Source organism: Calypte anna, chromosome 1 (genome assembly GCF_003957555.1).
Source record: "Calypte anna isolate BGI_N300 chromosome 1, bCalAnn1_v1.p, whole genome shotgun sequence".
Taxonomy (NCBI): domain Eukaryota; kingdom Metazoa; phylum Chordata; class Aves; order Apodiformes; family Trochilidae; genus Calypte; species Calypte anna.
Window position 1 is genome coordinate 88,389,843 of NC_044244.1, and position 27,740 is coordinate 88,417,582.

General features: G+C 45.1%; 2 protein-coding genes and 1 non-coding gene across 5 annotated transcripts; 1 reads left to right on the forward strand and 2 right to left on the reverse strand.

Moving 5' to 3' along the window:
- Positions 1–1,793: 1,793 nt before the first annotated feature.
- NCAPD2 (non-SMC condensin I complex subunit D2) lies at positions 1,794–27,250 on the reverse strand. Of its 3 annotated transcripts, none has more exons than XR_003988030.1 (31): positions 27,154–27,250; positions 25,182–26,724; positions 24,995–25,070; positions 24,779–24,837; positions 24,140–24,321; positions 23,767–23,906; positions 23,324–23,451; positions 23,116–23,239; positions 22,887–23,034; positions 22,145–22,342; positions 21,505–21,639; positions 20,889–20,973; positions 20,074–20,248; positions 19,685–19,806; positions 18,066–18,272; positions 16,452–16,626; positions 14,720–14,804; positions 14,436–14,569; positions 12,958–13,090; positions 11,864–11,948; positions 11,617–11,778; positions 11,151–11,365; positions 9,859–9,970; positions 9,423–9,546; positions 9,066–9,221; positions 8,664–8,841; positions 7,538–7,632; positions 4,958–5,038; positions 2,761–2,947; positions 2,097–2,510; positions 1,794–1,916 (listed from the first exon to the last, which is right to left on the reverse strand). XR_003988030.1 is itself a non-coding variant. In XM_030457821.1 (31 exons), exons 1-31 carry the CDS (start codon positions 25,303–25,305, stop codon positions 1,840–1,842), a joined length of 4,185 nt encoding a protein of 1,394 aa, XP_030313681.1. In that variant the 5' UTR covers positions 25,306–25,395; the 3' UTR covers positions 1,796–1,839. The 3 variants fall into 3 exon arrangements, 2 of the variants coding, with proteins under 2 accessions (XP_030313681.1, XP_030313677.1); XM_030457821.1 differs by lacking the exon at positions 27,154–27,250 and having other exon boundaries at positions 1,796–1,916; positions 2,097–2,252; positions 2,384–2,510; positions 25,182–25,395; XM_030457817.1 differs by lacking the exon at positions 27,154–27,250 and having other exon boundaries at positions 1,796–1,916; positions 2,097–2,255; positions 2,384–2,510; positions 25,182–25,395.
- On the reverse strand, positions 24,396–24,718 carry LOC115600510. Its single transcript, XR_003989033.1, has one exon. It is a non-coding gene; the product is annotated as a small nucleolar RNA U85 (small nucleolar RNA).
- MRPL51 (mitochondrial ribosomal protein L51) lies at positions 25,554–26,366 on the forward strand. Its single transcript, XM_008499178.2, has 2 exons — positions 25,554–25,924; positions 26,096–26,366. The coding sequence occupies exons 1-2, from the start codon at positions 25,672–25,674 to the stop codon at positions 26,290–26,292; spliced, it is 450 nt and encodes a 149-aa protein (XP_008497400.2). The 5' UTR covers positions 25,554–25,671; the 3' UTR covers positions 26,293–26,366.
- Positions 27,251–27,740: the final 490 nt, after the last annotated feature.

Consider the following 27,740-nt stretch of genomic DNA (forward strand, 5'->3'; position numbering starts at 1 on the left):
TTTATGGCCACCTTCATTCCTCCATCCACCCATTCTTACCTCCCTCACTACATAATGTATTATCTCAAACATACACGATATACTGCACTGACTTGTAAAGTCTTGAGTCTGGGTAGCAATCCTTATATGCTGTCCTTTATCTCTCATGCCCACTTGTGAGTGACATACCCAGCGGCTGGCGGTGGAGGAATCACGTACAGTGTGCATGACTCTGTGCTGTATTTACTGTTAACACAGCAGCTGCTGCCTCTGGCTCCTGTAGCCCTCCCTGAGTGTTTTATCAGCAAGGACAGGCAAGACAGACGATATTGCTATAGTTTTCTGATCTTTGTGTTTCATGTGATTGCCCTATTCTTACTGGTGTGCTCTGGAGTTCAGGAGGCTATCTGTATTGGCTGTTACACTAGTGGCAGCAAGTGAGTCATAGGACTAGAGGGTGGTGGTTGGTCTACGTGTCACAGCCCAGTAAATACACCTGTCATCCAATAATTCTCTCATTTAATTGTTTCTACAAGCATCTAAGGTCTTTGTGTCTGCTCAGGTATTAGCATTATAAAAACGTATCCCGGGGCCAAGGCAAAGCTATGCAATTTCTAATGCTATGTTTTTGTTTTTAAATTTGGATCAAAATAAGCTCCAGTAGTCTTTTATCACTACTTACACAGCCAGGCCAGAAGAGAACTGAGCAGCAAGCCCCACTTGCTGCTGAACCAAGGGTGACCACGAAGACTGCAGGAATTTGATAGAACCCCAGAGACAGAGAAGATGCAGAAGATCTGCAGGAACCTGCTGATAGGAGGAATCTTCCGAGTCCTACTCAGCCACTGACTAGTCTGCTTTCTAGGCAACTGACAGGGTAGGAGGAAATAATGCTGTACTAATAGCTCTGGGACACACGCCAGTTTGCCTGTAAGACAGGAGGTTAAAGGTTGTTTATGTGATTAACACAAATTCAAGTTTAGGGCACTCTCTGTTCACATGGAAGTCCGAAGAGTTCCAAGACTGACTCGAACAGTGATGTGTTGCATTCATGAAATGAAAGAGCTTAAGTGCCGGTCTTCCTTGAAACAAAATTGGATTGTAGCAAATACATTCCAAAAAGTGCAGTGAGACAACCCATATTACCAGTATACTTGGTAACTTCAGCAAATCAGAGTTTGGCAAAGATTAATTCTGAAGTTCTTTTTTTTTTTTTTTTTTTTTAAACCTTTATAAAAAAAAAAGTTGCCATTTTTTCCTACTCACTTTGCATATTCTATTAAAACATATATAGTATGTATCTGTATAGTCTAAGTCAGTGTTTCTACTCATTCCTCAACTCTTATTTAAGATCTCTACAAGAAAGAAGATGTAGCTAAGTTCCTTCAAATCCCTGCTGGGCTTTGTAGGGCAAACAGCTTCAAAAAGGACCAAACATAAAGGGGCCTAAACCCCAGCAAAATCATATTGGCCTGTGTTAGAAGCTGAATGGCATGCTTATAAACACATACCAAAATAAAAGAGAATGGAGCATTTGTACTCAGTGGCTAGTTTGGCTCTTCTTAGAAATACTTTCTTCCCGAAGTTCTTTATGTTGCGTTTTTTTTCTTTTAATCAAAGCAGCTTAATTTCATCTGCAAAGCCAGGACAAACCTAGTCAAAGCAGCAGCTATGTTCATCATTGCATTTCTTTGTGAAGATATCAAAATACAGGCTTTGAATTACTTTAGCCTGGTGTGTAACTTCCATTTTGTCCTTGTTTAAAGCAGTGTCATACTATGAGGTAATTCAGATGAGACGAGAACACTACTGCACAAAATGAGTTTTATTTTTAGTTCAGGATAGTGGCAGACGGTTCCCTCAGCGCAGTCGGCGGGCTGAAGACCTGGTGATAGGAGTTGTTTTGGTGGGGGTTTCATCCGGTTCTGCTGATGGGTCTAAAAGAATAAAATGTGTCAATAACCAGCACTCCACTGCCTTAAACAGAGAAATCTACAGTCAATCTGGGTAGTGCTCTGAAGTCCTACACACCTTTTGCCCATTTCCAAAGGAACATCCCTGGTGGGCCAAATGTATTGTCTTTTTCCGCTTTGATCATACATGTAACTATGGCTTACCATCCTCAGAGCTGGTCTCATCACTGGAGAAAGTCACAAGGGCTTTCTTGGCTGGAGGGCGCTTTTGGGCATACTTATGATTTCGGAGGGTGCGAGGCTGGGGTGTGTCAAAATCTTCAGCTCTTTTCTTCATCCTCAGGGGCTGGTGGCGTGAACCTGCTGAGAAAAAAGAGAAAGGTAGCAGCCATTCTGTCTTTAAGAGTGAAGAAAAGTCCCTAGGTATCTCTGCTGAACTGCAGGATCAGGGAAAACGCTGAAGTCTCACAAAACCCCCCCCCAGACCATACTTCCTGTTGGTTTCTGCTTGGCCACCTCTGTCATTGGAGTTCTGCTACCTTCCTGGCACGTCTCTACTGAATCCAGCCCTCGGTTATGGGAGGCAAACAGCTTCTGCTCCAGCTCTTCAGCCAGAGCCTGAAGGAGACAGAACACGGTGGAAGGGAAAAAACAAACAAACAAACAAGAATTACAAGAAAATAAAAAAAGAGAAGGTGGTAAGGAGAGAATTATTACTTCTGTAGCAGAATTGCTATCAGATTCTCTGATAAATTGTTGGGGGTGAGGAATAGCCCACTTCATATGGAAAACTGCAGGGATTTCCACAGTAATTGTGGGTAAAAAGCAATTGTTTTCCTGGTCAGAACACTCGTCCCCCATTCCTTACTTTAGTCTCAGGTTTGCCGCCTGTTCTGCGGAATCGAGCCAGCACAGTTTGGAAACAACTGTAGACAGCTGGGTCTTGGACCTTGTCTGCATAGCAGTCAAAGTTGTCCTGCAGCTTCTGAAGACCCCGGTCCGTGAGAGGAAGCAGAGTAAGGCAGTAGGACAGATCCCGATGTTGACGCTCAGTTCTGGGAAAGACAAAGGCTGCAATTAGCTCTGCTGAAAAGTGGTATGTAAGGATAAGCACATGTCTTACCTAAAAGGCATGTGAGGATAAAGCTTTTCCTGAAGGTGTTTCTGCCCTGCTGAACATGAGATTCAGGTTTTTCTGTTACAGGTTGCTAACAGAGTTCTGTGCCATACCTTATGCAACCACCACTGTATTCCAAAGAAAACCAACTTAGTGTCTGTCAGAAAAACATGAAGGCTTCACTATTAATGGACACAGTAGCTTGTTTAAAAAGTGTCAGATGTTTTATATGTAAATATAGGTGGTTAGGAGGAAAAAAATACACTGTGAGATGGTAATTCTTCTTGAAGGGCCTTATTTCAACTGAAAAATAGATAAAAAAAAAACCCAGCTACTTTTTTCACATGTTTGAAATAGTCTTCAGCAGAATCTGTATTTGATGCTTTCCCTCCCTTGTCAAACCAGTTACATAAAAAAGGCCCGTTTCATTAAGATAGAAAAGTAAATCAATTTTGCTGTAACAAAAGAGGACTACATTCAAATTCCAGCAAAAGTTACTGAAAACAAAACAAAAGTTAAAAAAAAAAGCCCATCAAATGAACATCCTTAATGTAGCTCACTGTGATGGAAGGGGAAAAAAGCTGGGGTGGGCTGACACTCCTGTTACTGACATATACAAAGCAGAGGGCTGAAGTTTGTCCCGCATATACTCTTTCAGAATGCACTGTCCCAACACACAGATGGAGGCCAACACTGCAGCATCCAGGTGGTTCCACATGTGAAGTCTGAATGATACTTGGCATGTTGCTATATTTAGAGTTCCAGAAATGCTCAGGGGGGTGATGGTGGCTGCAAAATCTTTTCTGATAACCTCCTCTTTTAGCCTGGAGTGAGAGTCTTGCTCTAGCATTACAACTAGTGTGCATTAAACTGATCATCTTTGTGGTACAGAAATAGGGGGGCATTTTAGTAAAGGCTACACACAGCTTATGCACAGATGGTTGTTTACAAATGTGCTGTGAAAAGCTCACCGCTGTTCCTGGGAGGCAGTTTTGGGAAGAGAGGCTCCTGTCCACTCCAGCTTAGGAAAAAGAAATCAAAATATTTCTGGGGAATGTGCAACTCCCTGAGGCCTTTGAGCTGGTCATGTGCCCAGGCACTGTGTACTACTCGCCAAGATAAGCAGATACAGCCTAAACTTCAAGGGCAAGGCCACAATGAAGGAAAAGGAAAACCACAGGAATGGGGGAGGCAGGGTACACCAAATCCAGTGGAAGGTAAAGTGAAGATTGTCACTGAAAGTACATGACAAACAAGCAGATAAACTTGTGTCTTTTTCCTTATGAAGAGAAGAAAAAAATGTGTATGTTTGGGCCTGTGAAGTTACAGCTTGCAGAGCGTGGGGAAAAAAGCAACAAAAAAATCCCCCCAAACCCAGGAAGCAAAATGGTATCACAGATCCATGGGATGGGTCCTGCTCTGTAATCAGCACCATGACCAAGGCACACACATCTTGCAGACAGAGCAGAGTAGAACAGAGGCCTAAGTGATACAAGTGGCACAAGCACTCGAATAAGAAAACCGAGTACCTGGCAGAGTTAGTACTGACCACAGAACAAGGAGAGGTCTCTATCAGCTGCTTAGTTGAGATCAGCCCAGACAGGGCTGTTGGGAGATCAGCCATGCCCTTGCAGAGCTGCAAGGGAATAGCCTGTGGAGAAGGACCACAAACATGCATAAAACCATTCGTGGGGTGCCTTCTTGTTCAGCTGTAACGTGGACCTAAATTGTCACAAAACCTTCTCCCTAAGAAAGGTGAGAATGGAGAGGGGACAATCACAGCATAATAAAGCCAGACGCCTATTTCAGGTTATGTTAGCATTTGTCTCTTTGCCACACAAAGAACATGATGGGAACCTGTTACAACGATTGTATACAAAGCTAGTTTCTTGTAACAATTCCTAAGAAGCAGGCTTGCTTGTCAAGAAAAAAATGGATCACAACCTACCTGGCAGTCCGGAATCGCTGACAAAGTTTCTCCACCAAGCTTTCTGTCTGTCTGTCTTTAGTAATATATGAGAAGAGATGTCTACAAAGGAAAAAAAATGTCAAAATTGAGAACCCAGAGAGGAAACCCCATTTCTGCCTGCACTATGGGATGTTTGCCGCTACCCTACCCAGTGATCAGCTGGATGGTCCTCCAAAATACAACAAGAGAGCTTTGCATGCCTCTGACTTGGTCCAGGAGAAAGAACAAGCATACATATATTTCAAGCAGTCCCTGCTGGGGACAGCTGCTGTGATATATCACATAATAAACCCTGCATGTTTGTGTAAGGGCACTTGCCGAGGATGAAATTAAGAAATCCGACTAAAGCGCAGACCTTGCAGGTCTGGAGTGAGAAGCACTGATGTTTGTGAGGGGTCTGAAGTAGAAGGGAAGCTGAGAAGGCTGCAGTGTCAATTTCTGGTCAGCTGCTTCTGTCCAGTTTTAAGAGCTTGCAACACCTCCAGACAATCTCCTCACTTCAGAAGTTATGCTGACAAGACTAGTACATCTTGACAAGCAGACCTCAAAGGGGGTGGGTGCCATACAGGTTTTGTTCCCCCCTTACCCTCAAGCTCAAAACTGTGACTTTAATTCTTAGTTTGCTGAAGGTGTGTTGCTGTATTTTTGATCAATGTGAAAGTGAGCATTACTTTGCACTAAAGTGGGAACAAAGCCTAACTTAACTTAAATGCTACTTGATTACATATTTTTCTTAGCTTCTTGAGCAACAGAGTGCATCTGACATGATAACCTCATAGAAATCACTGAAAACTATTTATTAAAAAGATCCTGCTGACATCCATCCACTCATCTTTCTTTGACTTAAGTGACAGAAACTGTGGCAGCCTGCCAAGGCCAGGTCTCACCAGCACTACCAATACTTCCCTATATGTAAATCAGAAATAACTTGTCTGCTAAAATAGCAAATGGAATGCATCTCTAACATTAGCCATAGCTTTGCAGCAGAGATTGAACAATTTCTGAACATTCATCCTCACACTTCATTCTGCTAGTTCCATCTCAGTTATCACTGTAACACTCTCCTTCCGAATGAGTTACTCCTTTAACAGTGAGGGTCCCCATACCGCCCTTACCTGTTTTACACTTCTGTTCTCCAATTTAGCAAGTATCCCTGGAGCACAAGCCACTGCCTCCTTCCTAGCCCATACTGTTGCCCACCAGTTTGAGTTAAACTGGGTTCTCTCCACAACGTAAGCATTTCATATGGGAAAACAGTTCAGTTTCGAATACTATTCTCTTTTTTACCCATTTAGAGGTGGTGTGCTAATTGATGATCAGCCCTTCTTTAAATTAATCAGCTTTTGACTAATTTGATACCTATCTACTTTATTAAATCAATACTGCCTTTTCTTTTATTTGCTAGGCATCTGCAGTTCTCTCCCTGCATGTTTTTGCAAGTCAGAAAAATCCATCTGTAGCTGTCTTAATCGCACTTCAATGCAAGTGCTACACTTATTATTTTTTAAGTCTGTGGTAACATCTCCAGTTTGACATTTATTTAAAACTGTGCTGTAAATTCCACAATTATGTCCTATTCTTTTTATACAAACCTTCTTGTTTCTCTGTGATGGCTTGCCTTCCACTTCAGACACAAATTTCCTCTTCTACCTGTGCTGTCAGTCACAGCACTGAAATACACTGAAATACAGCATTTCATGCTGCATTTCCTATTATTTCACACTACTGTCCTTACTGAAAGCTGAAGCAAAACATCCATAATCAGTCTCAATTTCAGCCTCCCTAACAGACCTTTTGTGCCTTGCAATTCCTACCTGTGTAGAATTCTGTATCTCTTCCTAAATGCAGTGGAGTCCCATGGACACAAAGACTAGTTGAAAAAAAAATCACCAGAGATTTTACTATTCTCTTCAGCAACACCAAAACTTTGTCTCCCCTCTGTAATCTACATGGATTCAGGAACCTCAGAAAAACCTTCACATCACAGTTTCATATACGAGAGGAAAATTTCTGAATTTACCACTAAATTTCTGCCACCTATAAGAAACAAATACTATCAGATTGAAAGACTCCAATATGTCTCTATAGTATGGAGAAAGTCTTTCCTGAAAACAAACAAAAAAGAACCCTCCAAAATAAAAATTGTTACTTTAACCACAGCTTTACTACAATTGCTAAAAAGTAAATTGCTAAAAAGGATATAGTGAGCCACCAAAATGACAAAGGCAGCAAAGTATTTAAATTTTTTTGTGTTCTAATGTTGCAAGTCAACATTCCAATGCATAAAAACAATTGTGTTCCTTTTCTAGAGGGAAAGTAATTTTAAATGAGCTAGTGGAAGTTCTTTGTGGAGTCTCGCCTCATTTCCAACTTTGGGGCTTTAGAATCAATTCCTCTCAGCACGACTGTTTCAGATACAAACTGGAAAAGGTCAGACCAAGGAGAACAACTGAAAAAGCATTTTGTGTATGTCACTGTAGTTTCTCTTCCTCAGATCTGGAACCCCCCCTTGCATAAACACAGTCCAGGTCAAAAGATATTTCTCTAACCCCAGAATACCTCATAATAGTACGGAAGGATTCCTCCTCTACACCGCAGTTGGGATCTGAGAGACGACTGATTATGTCTGGAAGCAGGTTATAGACGGCATTACCCTGTGCAGAATACAAGGTTCTACATGAGATACAGAATTACGAAAAACAACTCAAATTCAGCAGGGGAGGGGAAGGCTCTCTGCTTAAAATCACCTCCTTTCTCTCCATCCCAAATCTACTGACTGAAACTTTTGAAATGAGATATACACAGCCTGACCAACCTCTCCAGGACTATTTGGCTGAAGATAAGGGGTAAAAATCCAACCAGTTAACAAGATAACAACAGCAGCAACCCTCAGTTTGCAACAGCTCAGCTCTTTGGCAGACTTAGATGCAGTTTCTTTGCTTTTCAACCTCCTTGCAATGGAACACAAAGGCTTCCTGTTAAAAGAAGCACCTGAGCTCAAGGGATTGCCTCCCATCTTGCCTGAAAAGGCCCAGTCCAGATTCTATTTCCCACTGCTTTTACATGGCTTTGTTATAGACACTGTAGAGATTGGAAGTCAGTGCAGTGAGGTGGCTGGCTCTGCTTTTAACAGTGCAAGTCAATACAGCCCCAGTGTCACTGCAGCTTCTCAGGCAGCAAATCTCAAACTCAAGGGTCCGCAGCAGCCCTCACATTGAATCAAGTGTACAGTGGGCAACGCTGCCTCTTTTCTTACTTGCTTGGGCTGTAACTGCTTCAATTTAAGCATCTCGATGTCACACAGCCAAGAAAAACTGAACAATTTCAGAGATGGTGCATTGCCTGAAAAATTCTCAGGGAACTCTGTTGCAAGGCCTAAAGCTAAACAGCATAAAACTGTTCCCAACTCTGTGCCAGGTGTACCCAGGAAAGCAAAGGGACAAGGCACTGGTTTGGAGCCTGCCGTCCAATGCGAAGAGATGAGGTCAAATTCAGCAATGTCAGGACTGAAAGAAAACTCACATTGCAAAGCTTCCTTTATCTACCTTCATTTATGCAACACAGGGACACAGCCACTCTACATCACTGACACATCTTCTCCAGGACTCAACTCCTGAGTCACTGACTCAACCTACACCAGCCCTTCCCCACTCTTGTTAACTAAGGTCCCCAGGCATCTACTTGCCTTGTTGGAGAGTTCATTGAAGAAGTTTTGAGCCACTTTCATGATTGTTGATTCTGGGTCTATAAGCAGCATTGCCATTTCACTCACTTGGCCCTTCACCTTTACCATGTCTTTGAGGATAAGTTGAGTCATCACCAGTGCAGCTGTATGCCTCACGCTTGGGCAGGGGTCCTGCAACCTGACAGAAACATACAGTTACCACAGAACACAGCTAAGTAAGTACCTCTGAGTTACTGACATCCCTCACAGCCTATCCCCACGGCTCTGGGCTGTTGTCTCCCTGTATCAGCTCCTTCAAATTTGGTTTCCTTGGTCATTCTCACCCTCTGGAGGCCCAGCAGTGGTCACCCTTCCACAGACCTCTCATCATCTCTCTTCTCCCAGTAATGAACATAGCATTACCTAGCATAGAGATGTGATGTCCAAGGCTCCACCAGGTTGGGGAAACGGATGGCCAGATCTCCTGCTGCAATGATGAGGTTGGATCTCACACCAGGCCAAGTGGACTTCTCCATCATAGTGAATAGCAGGCGCAAGTGGGAGTCACAGAACTCAGAGCTGACAAGACAGAGTACAGAGAAGATGGCATAGATACCAAAATCCCATCTCTCAGAGAGCCATCAGACAAAAAAACCCAACACAAAATCTATGAACACTATTTTTGTCTTCATTCTCTCCACAGGAAAGGAGTTACAACATTTGCTTGTGCTTCATTACTAGGAAGGCTGGAAAGCGAACATCAGCACAGTGAGGCATTACCTGATCATGCAGAATTTGCCAAGAGCCAGGGCTGCAGCAGCTGAGAGTGCCGGATCACTGTAGAGGCCAGGGTTGTTGCAGATCGTCAGCACCAGTGGAACAAAGGCAGAGAGCAGGTGGTTCTCTAGGGAACAGGGATAAAGAAAGCAAGTATGAGAGCACTGTTTATGTGTCCCTCTTTAAGAATAATTACTCAATTTATACAAGAACTCCTGCAAACTACAGAAACTGGTTGACTCATTTTCACCATTTAAAAACCACCTCTGGAGAGGCAGACCAAGGAAACACACAGCCTACATAGAAACTGACACCAAGCAAAAACTGACAGTGTTTCCTTCTAAAGGAAGCAGACCTCCTCCTGGATCTGTTACCCACAGTACCTGTTCTTCCACACAGGCAGACAGAGCCTGTGCTTCTCAGTGGCAGCCACACTTACCATCTAGAAGTTCTGTCTCACAAATACTGCGGACGAGCTCAGCCTCAGTGTCATCAGCTGAGGCTCCCACGAGGCCCAGCTCCTCCTCCACTGTAGTCTCATTTCCTGTGCTCTGTGCAGAAAAAAAGATGGTAAAAAAGATGACAGGCAGCAATAATCCCTCCCTTCACAAAGTACCTTTCTCCTGGGTGAGAGATGCGCATGTTACCAACAACAGCATGACTACAAGATGAGAAAAACAAACTGACAGAGAGTTCTTTAACCCACTTTTCCCTCAGAAATAAATGAAGCTGTGAAGGGTAGTCCAGGATATGCCAATCCATATGCCACAGAACATCGAGAAGAAAACCTAAGCTACTGGAGCTACTAAACTAAGACAAACATAGGACACATCTGCCATCAGTGTCCCAGTCTAGCACAACTTAAGGGACATGCAAATCCTAAAAGCAAGAAGTTCACTGTCCTTTGAATTGCTGGTCTTGTGAGCAAGACTATGGGTAACCTTTAGCAAGGCAAAAGCAACACAAGGGAAGAAAGAGATATAAGCATTGCATAGGGACCAAATCTGCATCCAACTGCTGCTTCTTGGAAAACCTCATAGCAATCTCAAATGGCAGCGACACTGATAAGCAGGGTGAATGAGGAAATGACCTACAAGTTTCTCTGGACACAGCAGTGTAGGCATCCAATAGAGACTGGATACCTAGGGGGATTCAACATTTTTCTCTATTCTTACCCAAGAAAGCCTCACTACATCAGGAAAACGTTCTGACATAGACCTAACCAAACAGGGTATTTCTATCATACAGATCCTATTAGGAAGGTTACAATTACTCTTTCATCATTACTAGCTGAGAGAGGCTAGGATCATCAGCCCTATGGACCAAGGTTCCAGCAGCCCTTTTTCAAAATCCAGGGCACAAATGGATGCTCTTCATCATTAGCAGTAATTGAAAAAGACTGCACTGGTAAGAAAGGAGGTGACAAGCTGAAAACAAATGTTTGACGGAAGCAGGCAGATAAGCATGGCCAGGACATAACCTTTATTCCCTCCCTTCCTTCTGTTCAAAAATCCAGGAACAGTATGAGTTTTATTGTACAGGGTCCTTCAAAGACCTCAGCTCTCCCTGTCAATCCTGACCAACACACATCCATTTCTATTCCCAAAGCATGCATTATCCTGAACTTCATGCATCTTCAGGAGACCATTCTCTACATGTTTGTTGTGGCTGTAGCTGGGACACTAAAAGAGCTGCCCAAGGAATAAAAAACCAATAACCCTCAGTCCTCACCCGGGGTCTCTTCTTCTTTATGCTGCTGTCAGAGAGCTTCTTGGTCGCCTTCTCCTCCTCTCTGAGGGTGCGATGTCTGCGTAGCTCTGCACTCACTGACACTTCCAAATATACTACCTGCTGCAGTGCCACCTGTCCCACAAGTGACACCAGATGCATCAGCAGGAATGTGGGGAGACTGCTAGCACCATCAGAAACTCTGCTGGGAGAAATCCCTGGGCATAGTGGAGAAAAATTACCACAGTTCAGTGTTGATCTAGACCTCTTCCTCCATCAGTCACTGCCAAGTCTCACCATATAACCCATCTTCATGCCCCAAAGGCTCCTTCAGAGCACTCACACTGATCCATGCCAACCCCTCCACTAGCCCTTCAGCTCTGTTCTCTCCTCTTAGAGCTAACTCTGGGCTACCCAATCACAGCATTAGAAATGATGGGTACAGATTTTCAGACACTTTTTTCCTCACCGGCTTCCTGCCCATCAGCCTCCTGAAGTTTCTCTAGAGCTCGCTGACTGCACACCTGCAGGATGTGAGCACAAATCTCCTCTGCCCCTTCTGCTAGCTGGTAGACGAGCATTACTGCTGCCTCCATGAAGGGGATCCAGTGACCACTTGGCTGGACAAAGCCTGATGAGGAAAGGGAGCCATGTACCACACAAACCAGGGATAACACAGCCCAACTCCTTCAAACCTGCTGCTGACTTGAGCTCACCTTTACTCAGAGTCTCACTAAGGCACTCAAAGAGCACGTGGTCCTGTGGCAGTCGAAAAGGTGCAGTGCTCCTCCCCGCTGCTGGCTGCAGAGAGAACAGATGAGTTACTCTTAACACCTAAAAGATTCCTGCCATGCCCTTCCCAATAGTTAACCTTCCTAAGTGCACAATGCTAATTAAACCCGTGATAGGCCTGTGGCAGGGACATCCAGTACTGCTCTGTAACTGAACACAGAGCAGGGTAATTACTGCCACTTCTGAAGGCAGGCACTGGGTAGATTTAAAGCTTGGCCAAAAGATGATCTCAGGCCAACCCATCCACTTCCACTATTTCACCTGAAATTAAAATAACTCTTCTTTGGAAATCTCATAGTGACTCTTCTTGTATCTGATATTATTTACTCATTCTCCACAATGAATGAAGACTGAAACCCTTCAAGCATCTCCAGAGTTAGCAGCAATAAGTCAATGAGACACCCATGTCCAGGGGTACTCCAGAACCACGAGATCTTGTTTAAAAGCAAATATTTAAAAGCCCTAAATTAGTGAGTCAAAAACCAAAGAGGGTTTTTTTCCCAAGCTCATCAAAAAAATAGAGTATAAAATGTTTCCCAGACAAAGAAGCCATCTGATAGGCAACCATCATATTTTCATAAGTACAACATGGACAGGTTTGAAAACCTTTCATGTTTTATATTCAGCTGTACAGCTGACAACTCTCAAATATAAATTAGAAGAGAGGGCAAAAGAATCACAACACCAGAAAACATCAGTAGAGGAAAGGGCTTCATGGTTGAGGAAACACAAATCAGCTTAGAACTGGGAGTCTGAAGAAGAGAATTGAAAGGAAAACAGATTTTCTTGTGCACTGAACTCTTTACTAATTGAATTCAGTCTGTTGCCTAATGAAAATACTTTTATTACATGTTCACTGATGTGTGCTAAGCTTTCCAGACAGTGCTGCTGAATGGTCTCAACCTACTTAATTTGTAAGTCGGTAAAAATTTAATCACTTCTCTCTCTTCTCAATACAAATTACTTTGCCCCCCTACTTTGTTTCTGGATGACCTCAAAACCAAGTTGAGACTCTTACCTTAGGGCTAGTAGCAAGTTTGGAGATGGCATTGCATACTTCTTTAGCCAGGCAATAGTCTTCACATACTTTCTCAGACAACCCTACTGTCACCAAGATGTCCAGGTTGCTACCTATGATCTCTGGCTTCCCTCTATGGAAAGAAAAGCATGGGGAAGTATTACCCTGCATGGATAACCAATAGAAATATTCCTTGCACCTTGTGGAAGGCAGTGATTTGCATAAGGGGAGGGGGATATCCATTCAATAACTCAAGATACAGTTATAGCAGTAGCAAACAATATTGCACAAAAGCCAGTATAATCCACACTCCACTAAGAGATGAGGTTCTCCCAAGTGAACAGCACTGGGCATGCTGTCTATTTGTGAAGAAAGAAGAATCTGGACTATTTTTTTTCTTACCAGAAAGAAGCAAAAATTTAAAAAGAGTAAGATAAAGAAAAATGTTGGAGAACAGAGTCCATCAGCTCAGGACTGGTGATGTGTGACACTTCCTTCCCTACCATGGGAAACAAACAACCATGCCCACACATCCACTCCCTTTCTGAATCTGAAAGGTAGAATTATGCAGGCCTGCTCTCAAGAACACATGATCCGCTGGGTGAAGGCAGCAAGAACTGAATCTAATTTAAAAAGACAATTTAAAAAGTTTATAACAGGCATCTGTAAGATAAAAAGCAAAATCACCTCCCTTAGCAGATTCGTGAAGCAGTTAGTACTGGTTTTATTTCACGTGCTCACATACCCATGGACTTGACGAAGCATCTCATGGCATACCCTGGAAACCTACAGTTCTTTTTAATATATTATTTTAGAGAAAGGTATTAATTCTGAGATTATAATTTTGCTGCAAGCACATCAGATGGATTGGTAGAAATACCTTGTAAGGAATATCTAATAATTAAATTGCAGAATTGGCTGCAAGCTCCAGATATGGCTCCAACTCTAGAACCAAGGACATTAAGATCATCATGATGCAGACCTATTTTTGACTGATGAGGGACTTAAGTAGAAAAAGCAAGAAATCAGCAGTTAAGTTAAAATGCCAAAAGGTTACTGGGCAAGGAAAATGAGAAAATTAGAACTTCATAGTGCAATTATACTCTTTTTGCCCTTATAAAAGGAAGCAGATTAATTTCCTTCCATGCTAAAGACTCCAGACATCTCTACTCAGCAGCTTCTCACTGCTCTTATGCAAACACAGACAAAGCTGCAGAGCTGTGACACGGTAAACTCTGAGAGGGGAGGGACAGTCAGAACACAAAGAAAGTAATGTCATCATACTCACTCAAAGACCGTGCTGGTGGGACCCAGCACAACTCTGTTTAATTCCAGGCTTCATTACCCCGTGACCTGGTTACTATTTTCAAAGCTGCAGAACAAAGGGTGAGCTGACGCAGCACCCACAGTCCTTCAATAAAAATCAGCTCCCCGTACATCCTCCCCCTGGCAGTGTTAGGACCAGGCCCTGGGCTCACCGTGCCATCATCCCCAGCAGCATCACAGCAGCACGTCGTTCCAGCGATGAGCACTGTGATTTTTCTGTGAATCTCTCCCAAAGCAGTTGGATCACAGCAGGCTTTATTTCATCTTTCTGCACAAACTCTGAGATCTGGGGAAAAAAATGTAATAAAACAAGTAGGGAGAGGCAGAGGAGGAGGGACTTCAAGCCAAAGACATTAAGTGCAATGACTACCATTTTAATGTAACTGACACCAAAGATGACAAATACCATCTAAACCCAGGCAAAACAAGTACTCACTATTTCTTCTAAGCACTGTATCATTCCTAGTGATGCGTCCACCATGATGAGAGAGAGAGAATGCACCAGGCCCTGGGCCCTGTCCCTTTGAAGGTAGAAAAATAAAATAATTAAAAAACATATTAAAAGGTAAAGGAAAAGAAAAAGCAACTATCGCAATTACTCTCCTATTCAGAGAGCTGAGGACGTCTATTAGGTAACAGACCTCATCTCTAGGGACAAGCTGAAATTCTCTAAGTCACCCTGCTCAAGTCTCAATAAGCATGACATGAGCACAAAAGTGCCTTCTGCACTGCTGTTCCTGCTGGTGCTCAAAGGCCCAACAAGAGGCACTCAGCAGCCACTTCCTAGGTTGCTCACAAAGACAAGACAAAGTGCTATTCCCCAGAGTGTAAGAAACTGAAAATCTCTATGAACAAATAAGCCCAGGGCTCAAACTTAAGGAGACCTGCTTCCAGGAACTACTATCAAGAAGAAATAAGTTGTGAACATTTTTTACTGCCCTGATGGTTCAAATGAGTGTGAGGTATGGTGCATTTCACACTTATCTGATGAATGTGTGTTCTACAGGATTTAAATTCAAGCAAGTGCTGAGAAAAAAGAATAACTGCCACAGTAGAGGACACACAGCTCCTCTCTGGTGTAGGTGTCACAAGCGGTACTCAGCTCCCACCTCTAACTCTTCAATAAGGATCAACAACAAAGACCCTATTAATATGCTCTCACCTGTCACGTGGAGGTTTGTTACAAAAAGATTTAAGATTGGTCTGAATGAAATACCAACAGAAATGTGTGTGAAAGTACCTAGACAATAATAATAAATAACCTTGTATAGTGTGAGGGATAAAGAAACAGTGTATATTGAAAAATCAAGGACACCACTGACAGCGAGAAAATCAGTAAACACTGAGGAATATGTTGTTTACATCAGAAGCAGAATGCCTACACTCAGATAAGGTTACAAAATGTAAGACTTGTCCTGAGCTCTGGGAACAGAAAGATAGCCCCAACTTTATACAGCACTCCACACCTCTTATTATCCCAACTACAGCCATAAGAAACCCAAAATGAAGGAACAGACATTGGACAACAACTTTGTCCACAGAGGGTGAAGTAAGACTCTTAAACCTGTGATGACTCTGGAAACAACAGCTGACTCCCAAGGGGGCTGAACTAGCCATCCAAAAATCAGTCCATTGCTACAAATTAAGAACCCTGCTGACATGACAAACATTCCTAATTGACACCTTTCCTTGTTCCCTGTCACAGAGGCCCTACCCAGATTGTTTGGGCACATGTATCTCGGTGCAGTTTTGTGTGAGAGTGAATTTATGAGAAAGTTAAGCATGAGTATTTGATACCAGTTTCATTGAGACTCATTCTCAGCTTCTCCTTCTGTAACATCTCATGTGAAATTTGCTGCATGAATTTTCTACACTTGAACATTACAGCAAACTAAGAACAGAAGCTCAGCAGTAGGTCCCACAGGATGACCAGGACACTCCTATCTATAAAAACACCTTGGAACTGCGCAAGTGTTGGTAACAGCTGAAAGAGTATCCTTACTAGTGGACACAAGTGCTACCTTTCAGCTCAGCATGAAGCATGACAACTTTGATTTCTCTTCCTGTCCATAGCCCCATTCTGAACAGCTCCACAAAAGAAGAAACAGGTGAGAAAAAGAAAGAAAGAAAAAACAAACAAGAAAAGAAGTGATTAGGATGACCCTTACCTCTCTGAATCCCCGCTGGGACTCAGATAGAGCCGTCTGTAAGCATTGAGCACAGCCTCCTTAATACCAGACTCTTTTGACCATATGAGGGGGAGCATCCTGCGGACTCCAGGCAGTGCCTGGGGCACCCCGAACTGTGACACTGTCACAAAGAACTCAATGGCTTCCTGCACCACTGCAGAGAGAACAATTGCATTAGTAAAGTTCTTTCTTTATCTTCATTAAAGAGTCTTATAAACAAATTCCTAGATGTAATGCTCTCACAGCAAGCCCTACAAGCATCTGCTAGTGTCCTCAGGCAGCTCAAGTGCATGTCCTCCAGGAAACAGGCACAGGTTAACCCATATTACAGTTAAACCTGATACATTTAAAAGAACACAAAAACTGTATCTAAGAAAGAACAAAATTACTTTCTGGGAAACAGTAGCTTTGGAAAAAGTATCTCTTGGTCACAGGGCATCTGAACATAAGTCCCAGTGCAATGCTGTAACCAGAGGAACCAAGCTATTTGATGTAGAAATGGGTTAAGGGATAATGTACTTCATTCAAGGTTGACTACTCCTGAAATATACTGCCCAGTCTTCTGCTCATAAGACAAGAAAAAAAACATTAAGTTGGACAGCACTCAGAAGAGAGCCACAGTAATGTTCAGAGGAATTGTACAATGAACAGTTCATAGAACCTGACAATATCACAGAATATCACAGAATCATTGCAGTTGAAAGAGACCTCTAGAGATCATCCAGTCCACTCCCCCTGACAGTGCAGGACTGCCCAGAGCACATTACATAGGATTGCATCCAGGCAGATTTTTAACATCTTCAGAGAAGGAGACTCCACAGCCTCTCTGGGCAGCCTGTTCCAGTGCTGTCTTCACGTTCAGATGGAGCTTCCTATGTTCCAGTTTATGCCCATTGCCCCTTGACATACTGCTGGGGACTACCGAAGAGTCAGGCTCCATCTGCCTTACACTCATCCTTTAGATATTCATAGACATTTATAAGGCCTCCTCTAAACCTTCTAAACCTCCTTCTCCTTTCCAGGCTAAACAGTCCCAGCTCTTTCAACCTTTCTTCATAAGAAAGGTGCTCGAGTCCCCCAGTCATCTTTGTTGCCCTCCACTGGACTCTCTTCAGCAGTTCCCTGTTTCTCTTGAACTGGGGGATCCCAGAACAGAACACAGTATTCCAAAAGTGGCCTCACCAGGGCAGAATAGAGGGGAAGGATGATCTGCCTCAACTGACTGGCCACAGGGACACAATGCTGACTCATGATTGAGTCTACCAGGACATATCACCTACCACAGGATGGGGGGAGCCTCTATAAATTAAATAATTTTGGTTACCAGACTTTGAAAAGATTTTCAGCCTTGGTATTTAAAAGAAAGCACACCCATGCCCTAACACAATCTCTTCATGATGCCCATTTAGATGGTGCCAAGCTGTTCCAACAACCTGAAAGTGTCTATGACATCTGCTCAGTGAAGAGCAGCTCTTCCAATCTTTTCTCCTTTCGCTGGAGCTCCACTACTCCTACATCTTCTCTTCTTCAGCAAGGGGAAAGATCTGGAAATTCTGGATGAGGCAGAAAGGGCCCCATGGCTATTTCACACACCTGAAACACAGTTTTCGTACATCATCTTGCTGATCAGGCTCAGGACTTCTGTGATTTTCACTGAGAAGTCATAAGCATCTTGAAGGTATTGCACCAGCATCTCCTGTTTGGCCAGTTCTGTTTGAGGCTGCTCTTCTGATACAACTTCTGCAGTCTTAAGACTCTCGTCACTTGAAGAATCCTCACTGTTCTCACGTGGATATGAACCTGCAGAAGATGAACACTTGTTTATGAGCAGCATTGAACGTACAACAGAAACAAGCACAGTTCAGGGCATTTCAACCCTTTTCTCTCATAGAATCACAGAATGGTTTGGGTTGGAACAGACCTTAGGGACCCTTAACCCGCCTGCAACAGACTGGGACATGTCCCACCAGACCAGGTTGCTCAAAGCCCCATCCAGCCTGGCCTGGAACACTTCCAGAGAGGGGGCAGCCACAACTTGCCTGGGCAACCTGTGCCAGTGTTTCACCACCCTCACACTAAAAAAAAACTTATTACCAACATCTAACCTAAATCTACCCTCTTCCAGATTAAGGTCATTATCTACCCCTTGTCTTATCACTGCATGCCACTGCATGTCCCATTCCAGCTTTCCTGTAGGCCCTTTCAGATACTGGAAGGCTGAAGCCTTCTCTTCTCCAGGCTGAACAACCCCGATTCTCTTAGCCTGTCCTCACAGGAGAGCTTGTTCCAGCCCCCTTGCTCATCTTCATGTCCCTTAAGTGGCTCTCCACACTGACACCTTCCAACAGCCAGAAGACAAACATCCAAATTCTGAAATTTGAGAAATCCAAAATGCCAACATGCTGTAGATCAAATTCAAGTACTACAATGTGATGCACCACAGAAATGCCAACTTAATAGGGTGGAGAAATGCATGGTCCAGATGGTACAAGTGCCATTAAAATGTTGAAGGGGTTAATCTGACCTTGACAGCTCCCAAAGATGGATGAGGTCCTAAAAATGAATCAGGACAGAGTAGGGAGAAGGCAAACACTACTACTTCCTAGAAAAGTTTGTGCTTAGTGTGGAGAGGTGACAAAGTTAAGCAGATTAAATTATTGAAATGGCAGCCTTTTGACAGTAATGAGCTCAAGGGGATTAGCTAGGAAACCTTATTCTGAAACAAAATCAAAGATAAAGCACGTGAAGTCTTAAAAAAAAATGCCCAGAGGCTTGAGCTCCAGGCAGGCAAGACTTTACTTGAATGAGATACTTGGTCGAGGCCACTGAGGGTGAGCGTTATGTGCCACCACCTGTTCAGGAAGCAGAACTCCCGACAAATTCAGACAGGACAGAAGGGTGTGAGAAGGTAAGATTGGCTTCTCTCACATTTTCTCCATAGCAGATAATATGTGAATTAAAGCATCAGAAATGCACTTCTAGTGATAACACAGAGCTGAGCTATTCTGACTAGAAATGAAACAACAGAACTACTGTGATCCAGCCAAACTGTCAGGCCACTAAGCCAGTGAATGCTCCAGAGATGATGGAACTGCCAAGTACACCCAGACTAAACCCCACAGAGCAGGAGGAACAGGGGATTCCAGTGGGTTTTGGTCTAAGTCTGGCATCAGCTTGGACTTAAGGAAGAGAGAGTGATCTGAAATACTTACCTATGTAAAGTCTCTTCAGAACACCCAGGATTGTTGCCTCCTCGTTTTCCTCCATAGGACCATTGAAGGGCTCCTTCCCCTGGAAGCAACACAGGGCCTTCTGTGTAAGGCAGGCTGCACTCCTGGACAATGACATTACACAAGAGAAGAATATCAGCAACCCATTAGGGCAGAACACCAGGGGAACCAGCCCTCCTTTGCCCCAAACACCTGGGAAAGCATCTTCTGCAAGCATCTTCTGCAGGGTCCCCATGTTGGTCTCTGTGTACAGAGTAATGGTACTGAAAATCATCCCTCTACCCTGAAGCTCAAACCTTTCTTGAACAGAGAGCTAGAGACTGACACATCCCTTGGAATAAACATTCTCTCAAAGTAGAGAGCTCTCTTACTTGTAATTCAGCTTCCCCAGTAGCTCAGTGATTTGCTTCAATGTACTCTCCACTGTTTCTTCAACTTCCAGCACCTCCTCTTCCCCTTCCTGCAGTGGTTGAAAGAGCTTCTGTATGGCAGCCCTAACTTCTGGTAGCATTGCTTCCCACTCTTCCTCTGGGGTGATCACTGGAGCTATGAAGGAAAAAAAGAAAAAAAAACCCACTAAAAAAAAAGGAATGAAAAATACACACCCTAAATGGGAAGAGAAACTCATCTGGAACTTAAGAATTCTAATTTTTTTTTAAATTCTACTCTCCCTCCCTCCACTGGGCAAATTCTATTCCCATTGCTGATCTCACAGACCACAGTAAGAACAGACAAGAACTCTGGCATAAGAAAAAAAACCCAAACCAAACCACTAAAGGCAAAAAAAAAACCAGATAAGAGAACCATAATTTACTATTTGTTGATTTGTCAGTAGCCCCAAGTCTAAGGCTAACCACATTTAAGTTATCTGACGAGAATTATGGCTCAAATCCCTGAACAGTTGAAAATAGAAACCTGGAAGGCTTTTTTCATAGGTATTTTCAGTTCTTATTATCCTGAAAATAGGATAATTTAGCTAAAAGGACAGTTGATCAAGATACAGACAGTCCTTTCATAACAGCATTGTATGAGAAAGCTGTGAATTTAATTCCAGTTATCTCTTCTCACTGCCTCATGTGAGTCAGATACAAGACAAAAGTCACCACAAACTGGAACCAAATCTAAGAAGAGGAAAAATAAACCCTGGTAAGCCCTGGAGAGGGCAAAGAGAAAGAAGGAAAATTACCTGCTGTGGATCTGTCACGGTCCTTCATTTCTTTCAGCTTCTGCACCTCTTTCTTCAATAGCTCAGCCAAGTCAGCACAGCTTAACTGAGTATGTCAGGAAGAGAAGAAGAAATATGTTGTTATCCTCCTTTTTCTGAAAACGCTAGGATTCCCTTTTCTTTACAAGTCCCTGCTTGAAGTTGTCAGTTCTCTCAGATATCTCTGGTTTTGGAAACTGGTAGAGTAGGCATCATCCTACACTGAGAACTGCTGTAAATTGCCAGTCTGATGCTCAGAAGCTTGGGAGAAAGTGGAGCATCCCTGTGCAGTGTTCTAAGTCTGATCCAAAGGGAAGAAGCACCACAACGGATTCAAATAAAACTGCTGCAGGTTCTTCCACCATAAAGGACACCCGTTCTAGCCTTCAGCACAGCTAAAAATTATGCCATGCGAGGGAAGAGCCAGGGAAGGCAAGATCCAGACTTGGGAAAATCAGAAAACTCTCACCTGCGTAGTCAAAGGCTACGTTGCTCCTCTAACAAGATACAGAAAGGCTGCTGCCCTGGCTGTAGCACACTGCAGATAGCCAGCTTGCAAATAGACATCTAGCATATGCATCATACGAGTTGCAATTACCTTGCAGGAGAAGGGATTGTTGGACAAAAATGCAGCCAGCAACTGGATTGCATTTTTAACTACCACCACGGATTTGTCTTTGAGACGCTCGACAGCCAGCGACACCACAGACTGAAACTGAGTCAAAGGCAGGGCCTAGCACACAATGAGAGAGCAAAGACAAAGTTATCAAGATGGTCTAGAGATTCATGAAAAGTATTCTGCTGCAGACATGTTAATTTACTAAAAGGCACAGACTACAAACTTACAGAAAAATCTCAGGGACCTCTAGATATTTTCTGGTCCAACCACTGTTGAAAGCAACTACATTATTATCCGGAGTCCTGCTGAGTCTTACACTATCTCGCACAGGGGTTATTTTCCCATTCCAATGTTCAGAAAGGGTTTGCTTACTGTGCTCTTCCTTCTAAGTCTGTCCCAGTAATAAAGAGCAGCATAAAGTTTCTGTTTCTCAGTTCCCTTGTCCCTGCGATCTTTAATCTCTTGGAACAAAGGAACTGTAGACACCACAGTACACTGGGACAGCACCTTTCTCTGTTAAACTTCAGTCTTTGCAAACAAGGGTGACAAAAATTCCCTAAGAAAACACATCAGGTGAAGGCATGGCTGAGGAAATACCATTTCCCCAGCACAGACTTGCCTTGCACTGAACGATTCGAGTGAAAAGCTGCAGCACACGACTGCGGACAAAGCCATGGATGTCACAGACGTGGGCCTGCAGTATACCCAGGAACTGGTCCCGAGTACCACAGGCAGCCTCCTCCAGCTGGTTACCATTCAGGACCTGCACCAGGATTTCTGCCATAGCTCCTAGAATCGCATTTCGCATCACATAACTCTGCAAAAAAGAAGAGCTGTTGAATCAGGAAAAGACAAACAGATCTGACTTGATATGCCAGGCACTTCCCAGAGTTTCGACCTTCTAAGTCCCAGGCTTCAAGCTTAAGTGAACTTATTTCTCCCTTATGGGCTACATATTAACCTTGGGTAAGCATGGCAGTGCCTGCAAGACAGAGTAATCCATCCCTGCTATTCATCTGGGTCCACAGAAGCCAACAACCAATATGAGAAACACTTTGGGCTTTTAAGGGGAGTTTAAGAAAAAGTAACACAGCAACAAACTCCTTAAGTACTGAAGAACAAGGACAACTCAGTCTAGTATGCAGTCTCCCATTCTCTGATATCTTGCAGTGACAACAAGGCAGTAGATATCACAGTTTCTTTTTCCTTTACATCTTTTAGGTAAGGGCAGAACCTATTCCAAAGGGCAAGTTTTGGCTACTCAATCTCTGTGAGAGAGACTCTGCATTCAGACAGAAAAGCTGGATAGCAGCACCTCCACCACTTGACTTCTCCAGATAGGCAATATTGTGGACACATACCTCTCCATCCAAGTGACGCAGGAGAACGCTTATGTTGGATAACACCAGAGCTGGAATCTGTTCAGCCAGCTCAGTTATAAAAGTAGCATAACCCTTGATTCCAGAAGCATCGCGCGCCGCATCCTGTGGACATTTCTGTCCAATTTCCCTGCACAGAGAGATGGAACAAGGAATAGGGTGCCTCAAGTTGCTAGAGGCAAAATGACAAACCTTGGGCTATTTTTCTCACCTTAGCAATTCACCCACCAGGCTCTTCAGACCATACTCCGTAGCCCAGAGGCTCACAGCCTGCGCAAACACTGGGGCTACGTGTTCAAAGTGCTGCAGCATCTGAGTGATCTTCAGAGTGGCACCTTTTGACCATGAGGAGGGAGAAAGAGGTCAGGGAAAGTAACTGGGAACAGCTTCAGGAAAAAGGCAGAAGAGCAGGAACTCACTGAACATGTGATCATAGTGAGTCAGAGCTGCAGCAAGCAGATGTGTCAAAGCCTCCCGTGTGGCCCGGTACTTCTGATGACCAATACTTGGATTTTCCAGGATACGATAACAGGCTCCTGTCATTAAGCTAAAGCCACAGAAGGGAGACAGTCAGACTCATTATCACAACTTACACCAATATCATTCTCAGCACACTGCACTAGGCAAACATTTCTCTCAAACCAGAGAGGTTCTCCGGTATCCTTAGCTGAACAAATAACACTTCAGAGGCCTGCATGAGAAAAGGAAGAGGTGCCTAAACACACTGCTTTTGCCTCAGGACAGCCTCCTCAGTTTCCCAGAAATCTGCACCCTGCTGAGGGCTGGCAGATTCAACATTTAACCCCATGATCCAGAAAATCACTCTTACCCATCCCACCTCTGCATCCACTCCGTTACATACCTGACAAACTCTTCTTCCACCACCAAACCACCCCAAAGCTGACGGAGATCCAGCTGCAGCAACTGTGTGAGTAGCCGCAAGAGTGGCTCCCTCTCCTCTTCCCACAAGGACCCAGCAATCCTGGCACGGTTCTTCTTGTTCTAGAAAGGAGATTACATGATGTGACAGATCAGCAGCTTGGAAAATAAAAAACACCACCGTCACCCTGCTTCCCTCAAAACAAAAGACTGTTTCACAGTCTTCTGGCACCTAGTTTCACAGAGGTCCCAATACCCCACATAAATCTGACTATAAACATCAAATAGGTAATACAGAGTTCGGCAAGCTTACACATTTTCTATTGTCATCTTGTTTTCCCAGCACCCTCACCTACCTTCCCACTAGCATCCACCTCCAACAAACCACTCTTGCAGTTTTCTATTTCAAAGGCGTCCGCCAGGCCAGTCAGCAAATAGCAGTTCATTTTGAGGGCATTGAGGTGCGCAGCATGGTCCGTACGGCTCAGCCCAGAATCACCCAAGATGGTAGCAAGTTCATTGGAATGATGGGACACCACTGAAGAGAGGCAGAAAGTCATGAGCACTCCTTGCCAGGCCCCTCAGCCACCCACTCTTTGGTAGACTTAGAGCAGTCATCAGATTACCAAAGATGTGTGCTCACATCCCACCAGCTGTTGCACGGGCTGCCCCCTACAACCCAAACCTCGGATGTGCCATCCCATCCTATCCCCGTAGCCCCCCCTCAGCTCATAGAAGCACTCACTAAGAGCTGACACATCCCTAAGATTTATTTCCCAGGAATGCAGGGAAGGGGATTTTCTGTCGGCCTGCCCTTACAGCAAACACGCACAGCTCTGCGTTGTCCACCAAGATTACAGACCCGTATTACTGGAATGGGCTGAGGGTGCAACCCAGCTGGTCAAGTCACATTAGCCTTTATATCATCATTGAACTGCCGAAGGAGAGCAACCCCTCCATTACTCCTGCTTCAGCTGGAAACAGCAAATACCCACCGTGCATCATCAGCTCCAGGGCATCCTCCTTTACAGCAGTCTCCACAGTTCGGAAGCGGCTGTAGGGACAGCAAAGCTCATGAGAACACCCAGTAAACACCACCAGGGAGAGGTGTGAGCACCCGGGAGCAACAGCCTCTCCGCAACCCTCCTTCACCCGATCACCTCCCGGTGTCTCTGAGAGATCCGACCCCACGCTCCTCGCTCTGTACTTACTGCAGCAAGCTATAGAGTGGGTCGAAGTGCTCCAGCACTGCCAATGCACCCCGCGTCCGGACAGCGGCTCTGAAGTCTGCGGGGAAACACGGGGGGCGGGATGGAAACAAGCGGTCGCAACTGTGAGCAGGCGGTGGGAAGGAGCCAGGGCAGGACGAGGGAGGATGGGTGGGTGGGGGGTTGTTACCTTTGAGGGCGGGCAGGAGCTCGCCTACACGCAGCACCTTCTGCACCACGTACTGCCCGGGGCCGCGGTCCTCCAGCAGATCGCTGGAGGCGAGGGGCAGCTGGAACTCCCAAGTCGCGTCCATGGCCCCCGACTCAGCCCCGCAAGCGGCCGCGACCGCCGCCACCTCCTTCTCACCCTCCTAAGCCCGGGCACTCAAACCAGCGCGCGCGGGCCTCGCCGGCCCCGCCCCCTCTCTCAGCCAATCAGCGCCCAGCAGCGAGACGCAGCGCGAGCATCTGGCCCAATCCTCGCCCGCTCCCCTTCCCCGCCCCTGACCGTTAGGCACGACGTCACCCTCTCGCCTTTCCGTTTCCCGACGCCCACTGGGGCCGGAAGTGGCCGGGTCGGAGGTGGGCGGCCCGGCGGCCCCGCTCCTCCTTCTCCTTCCCCCCCTCTCTTCGTCCCCTGGCGGTGGGGCACCGCCGGCGGGGTCACCCCTAGGGCGGCGATGGCGCTGGTGCGAGCAGCGGGGCGAGCCCTGCTGAACCGAGCCGCGCCCCTGCTCGGGACTGAGCGGAGCATTAGCGGCGGTGGGGCGAGCTGGGGGCCTGTGCGGCCCGGCCTCCCTGTGCCCCTTTCCTCGCCTCTGGCAGGACTCACTCGGCCCATCCGCATCAAGGAGCCGCCGAAGCGCAAGCAGGTGGATCGGTGGACGGAAAAACGGGCCTTGTTCGGGATCTACGACAACGTGGGGATCCTAGGTAAGGCCTCCTCACTCTCCCCGCTGTGGTCCCAGAGTTGGAGAAGAGGGATGCTGGACCCACCTTCCGGCGAGTGGCTCCTCCAAGCTGCTAGAGGGACAGGGTAGGGGCAACTGGGCCGGGCACGCTGGGAACAGCCTCATTCTCTCTGTTCTGCTCTCCTATTCTCAGGTGGCTTCCAGATCCACCCAAAGAACCTCATCGTGGGCCCCAAGTGGCTGCGAGGCTGGCGGGGGAACGAACTGCAGAGGTGCATCCGGAAGAAGCAGGTGGTAGGAGATCGGATGTTTGAAGATGACCTCCACAATCTCAAAAAGAGGATCCGGTACCTGTACAGGCGCTTCAATCGCACCGGAAAGCACCGCTAGGAACAGTTAGGGCTGTGGCATGTGGAGCATGGATTTTGTGGCATTGTGGTCAGAATAAAGCCAGCTTTCACACAGTTGGGTTCCCAGTGCTTTCTGTAACCTTTGGTGTGTAGTTCTTGTCTAGTTGCAAGGTTCTGCTGCTGCTCTAGGCCTGAGCTCCTCTGTGCAAGTTCTGCCCCCACAGTCATTTGACATGCTTCTCACAGATGTACTTTCCAGCCTGCACCTCTGAACTTGACCTCAGAGTCCTCTTTCTTTTTAGCCAGGTGTCAAGCATCCTTTCATTCTCTTTGAGCCCCAAGTTCTCATGTCCTGCTCGACAGTTTCACACCAGCTTAGCTTTTTCTTCATGGAGAAATTCTCAAGTCACCGCTAAGAGTGCCTGCCAATACATCTTCTGGCTTCCTGCTTGCCCCTTCGCCTTTCATTTATCTGTCATGAAGTGTAAATGATCCAAATGTTAGTTGAAATGCATCCAGACCTGTCAAGAACAGAATTTCTCTTTCACACCCATTATGAGTTAATCCCATACTAATGGCAAGTGGCCTTTTGTTTATAATTTAATCAGCATTTGCAAAAGTAGTTCCAGCACTTAACTGGTTTTAAAAAGCTTCTAGTTTCCCATAACTGTTTACAGTTCCTTTAGAGGAGAAGTTACAGTGAGTCAGAGCTAGCATTCGTCTAGTCCAGCATCAGCAAGACCACTGTGTTCTTTAGGAAAAAATATGAGATGAACAGACATTTGTCTGTCCCTGCTCCCTTAGTTCAGCTGGTAGCTGACTGGGGAGATCTGATTTGATGCATCCTGTTACAGAGCAATGTTTCTCTCTCTCTAAAGCTGCGGAGAATCAGTAGAACTACCTTTAGTTTTAGGGAGGTGAAGCTGAAGTCCATGTTCTTGGGAGCCCGGTGGCAGAACTTGCCAAAGGTGTTGTGGATTCAGGGAGAGTGTGGATTCAACACCCGGAAGAGAGCAGCAAAAGGTGATTACATAAACCACAGGTGTAATTACAGCCCAGGGTTTGCTACATTATGAAGTTCCTCGGAAAAGCATCAAAGTATCTCGTATCCTTTGCCAGCCCTTAGTCCTTCAGCCCCAACTTGGCAAAAGCTTTGTGGGCCTGTAGCTCCACAAGCTCCATCTTCTGTTATCACAGTGGTTATTGGAACGGGCCTCAAACTGCGGCAGGAAGGTCGCCAAGCTACCCAAGCTTCTTCCAATACTCGTCTCCTTGCAGCTTGTCTGAAGCCACAGCTTGAAAGCCTCCAGGCTGCTCCTTATCCCTCAGCAGTCCTACCTGCAAACCACCTGGCTCCAGTCACAACTCCATGCAGAGCCTGAGCCTTCCTTCTAGCCTTTTGGTTCCCAGGCTATAACTTGAGTGTCTACTGTACGTACCTACTAATCCATCAGGTCTTACACAAACCTTTTATTAATGGTCTGACCC

Bases quoted from the DNA above. Each gene is read 5' to 3' on its own strand.
- MRPL51 (XM_008499178.2), top strand. From the start codon at position 25,672: ATGGCGCTGGTGCGAGCAGCGGGGCGAGCCCTGCTGAACCGAGCCGCG. The intron at 25,925-26,095 runs GTAAGGCCTCCT...TCCTATTCTCAG, and splicing joins CGACAACGTGGGGATCCTAG to GTGGCTTCCAGATCCACCCA.
- NCAPD2 (XM_030457817.1), bottom strand. From the start codon at position 25,305: ATGGACGCGACTTGGGAGTTCCAGCTGCCCCTCGCCTCCAGCGATCTG. The intron at 14,570-14,719 runs GTGAGTACTTGT...TTTTTTCCCCAG, and splicing joins TACAGTGCTTAGAAGAAATA to ATCTCAGAGTTTGTGCAGAA. The intron at 5,039-7,537 runs GTATTCTGGGGT...TTTCCTTTGTAG, and splicing joins TCCTTCCGTACTATTATGAG to ACATCTCTTCTCATATATTA.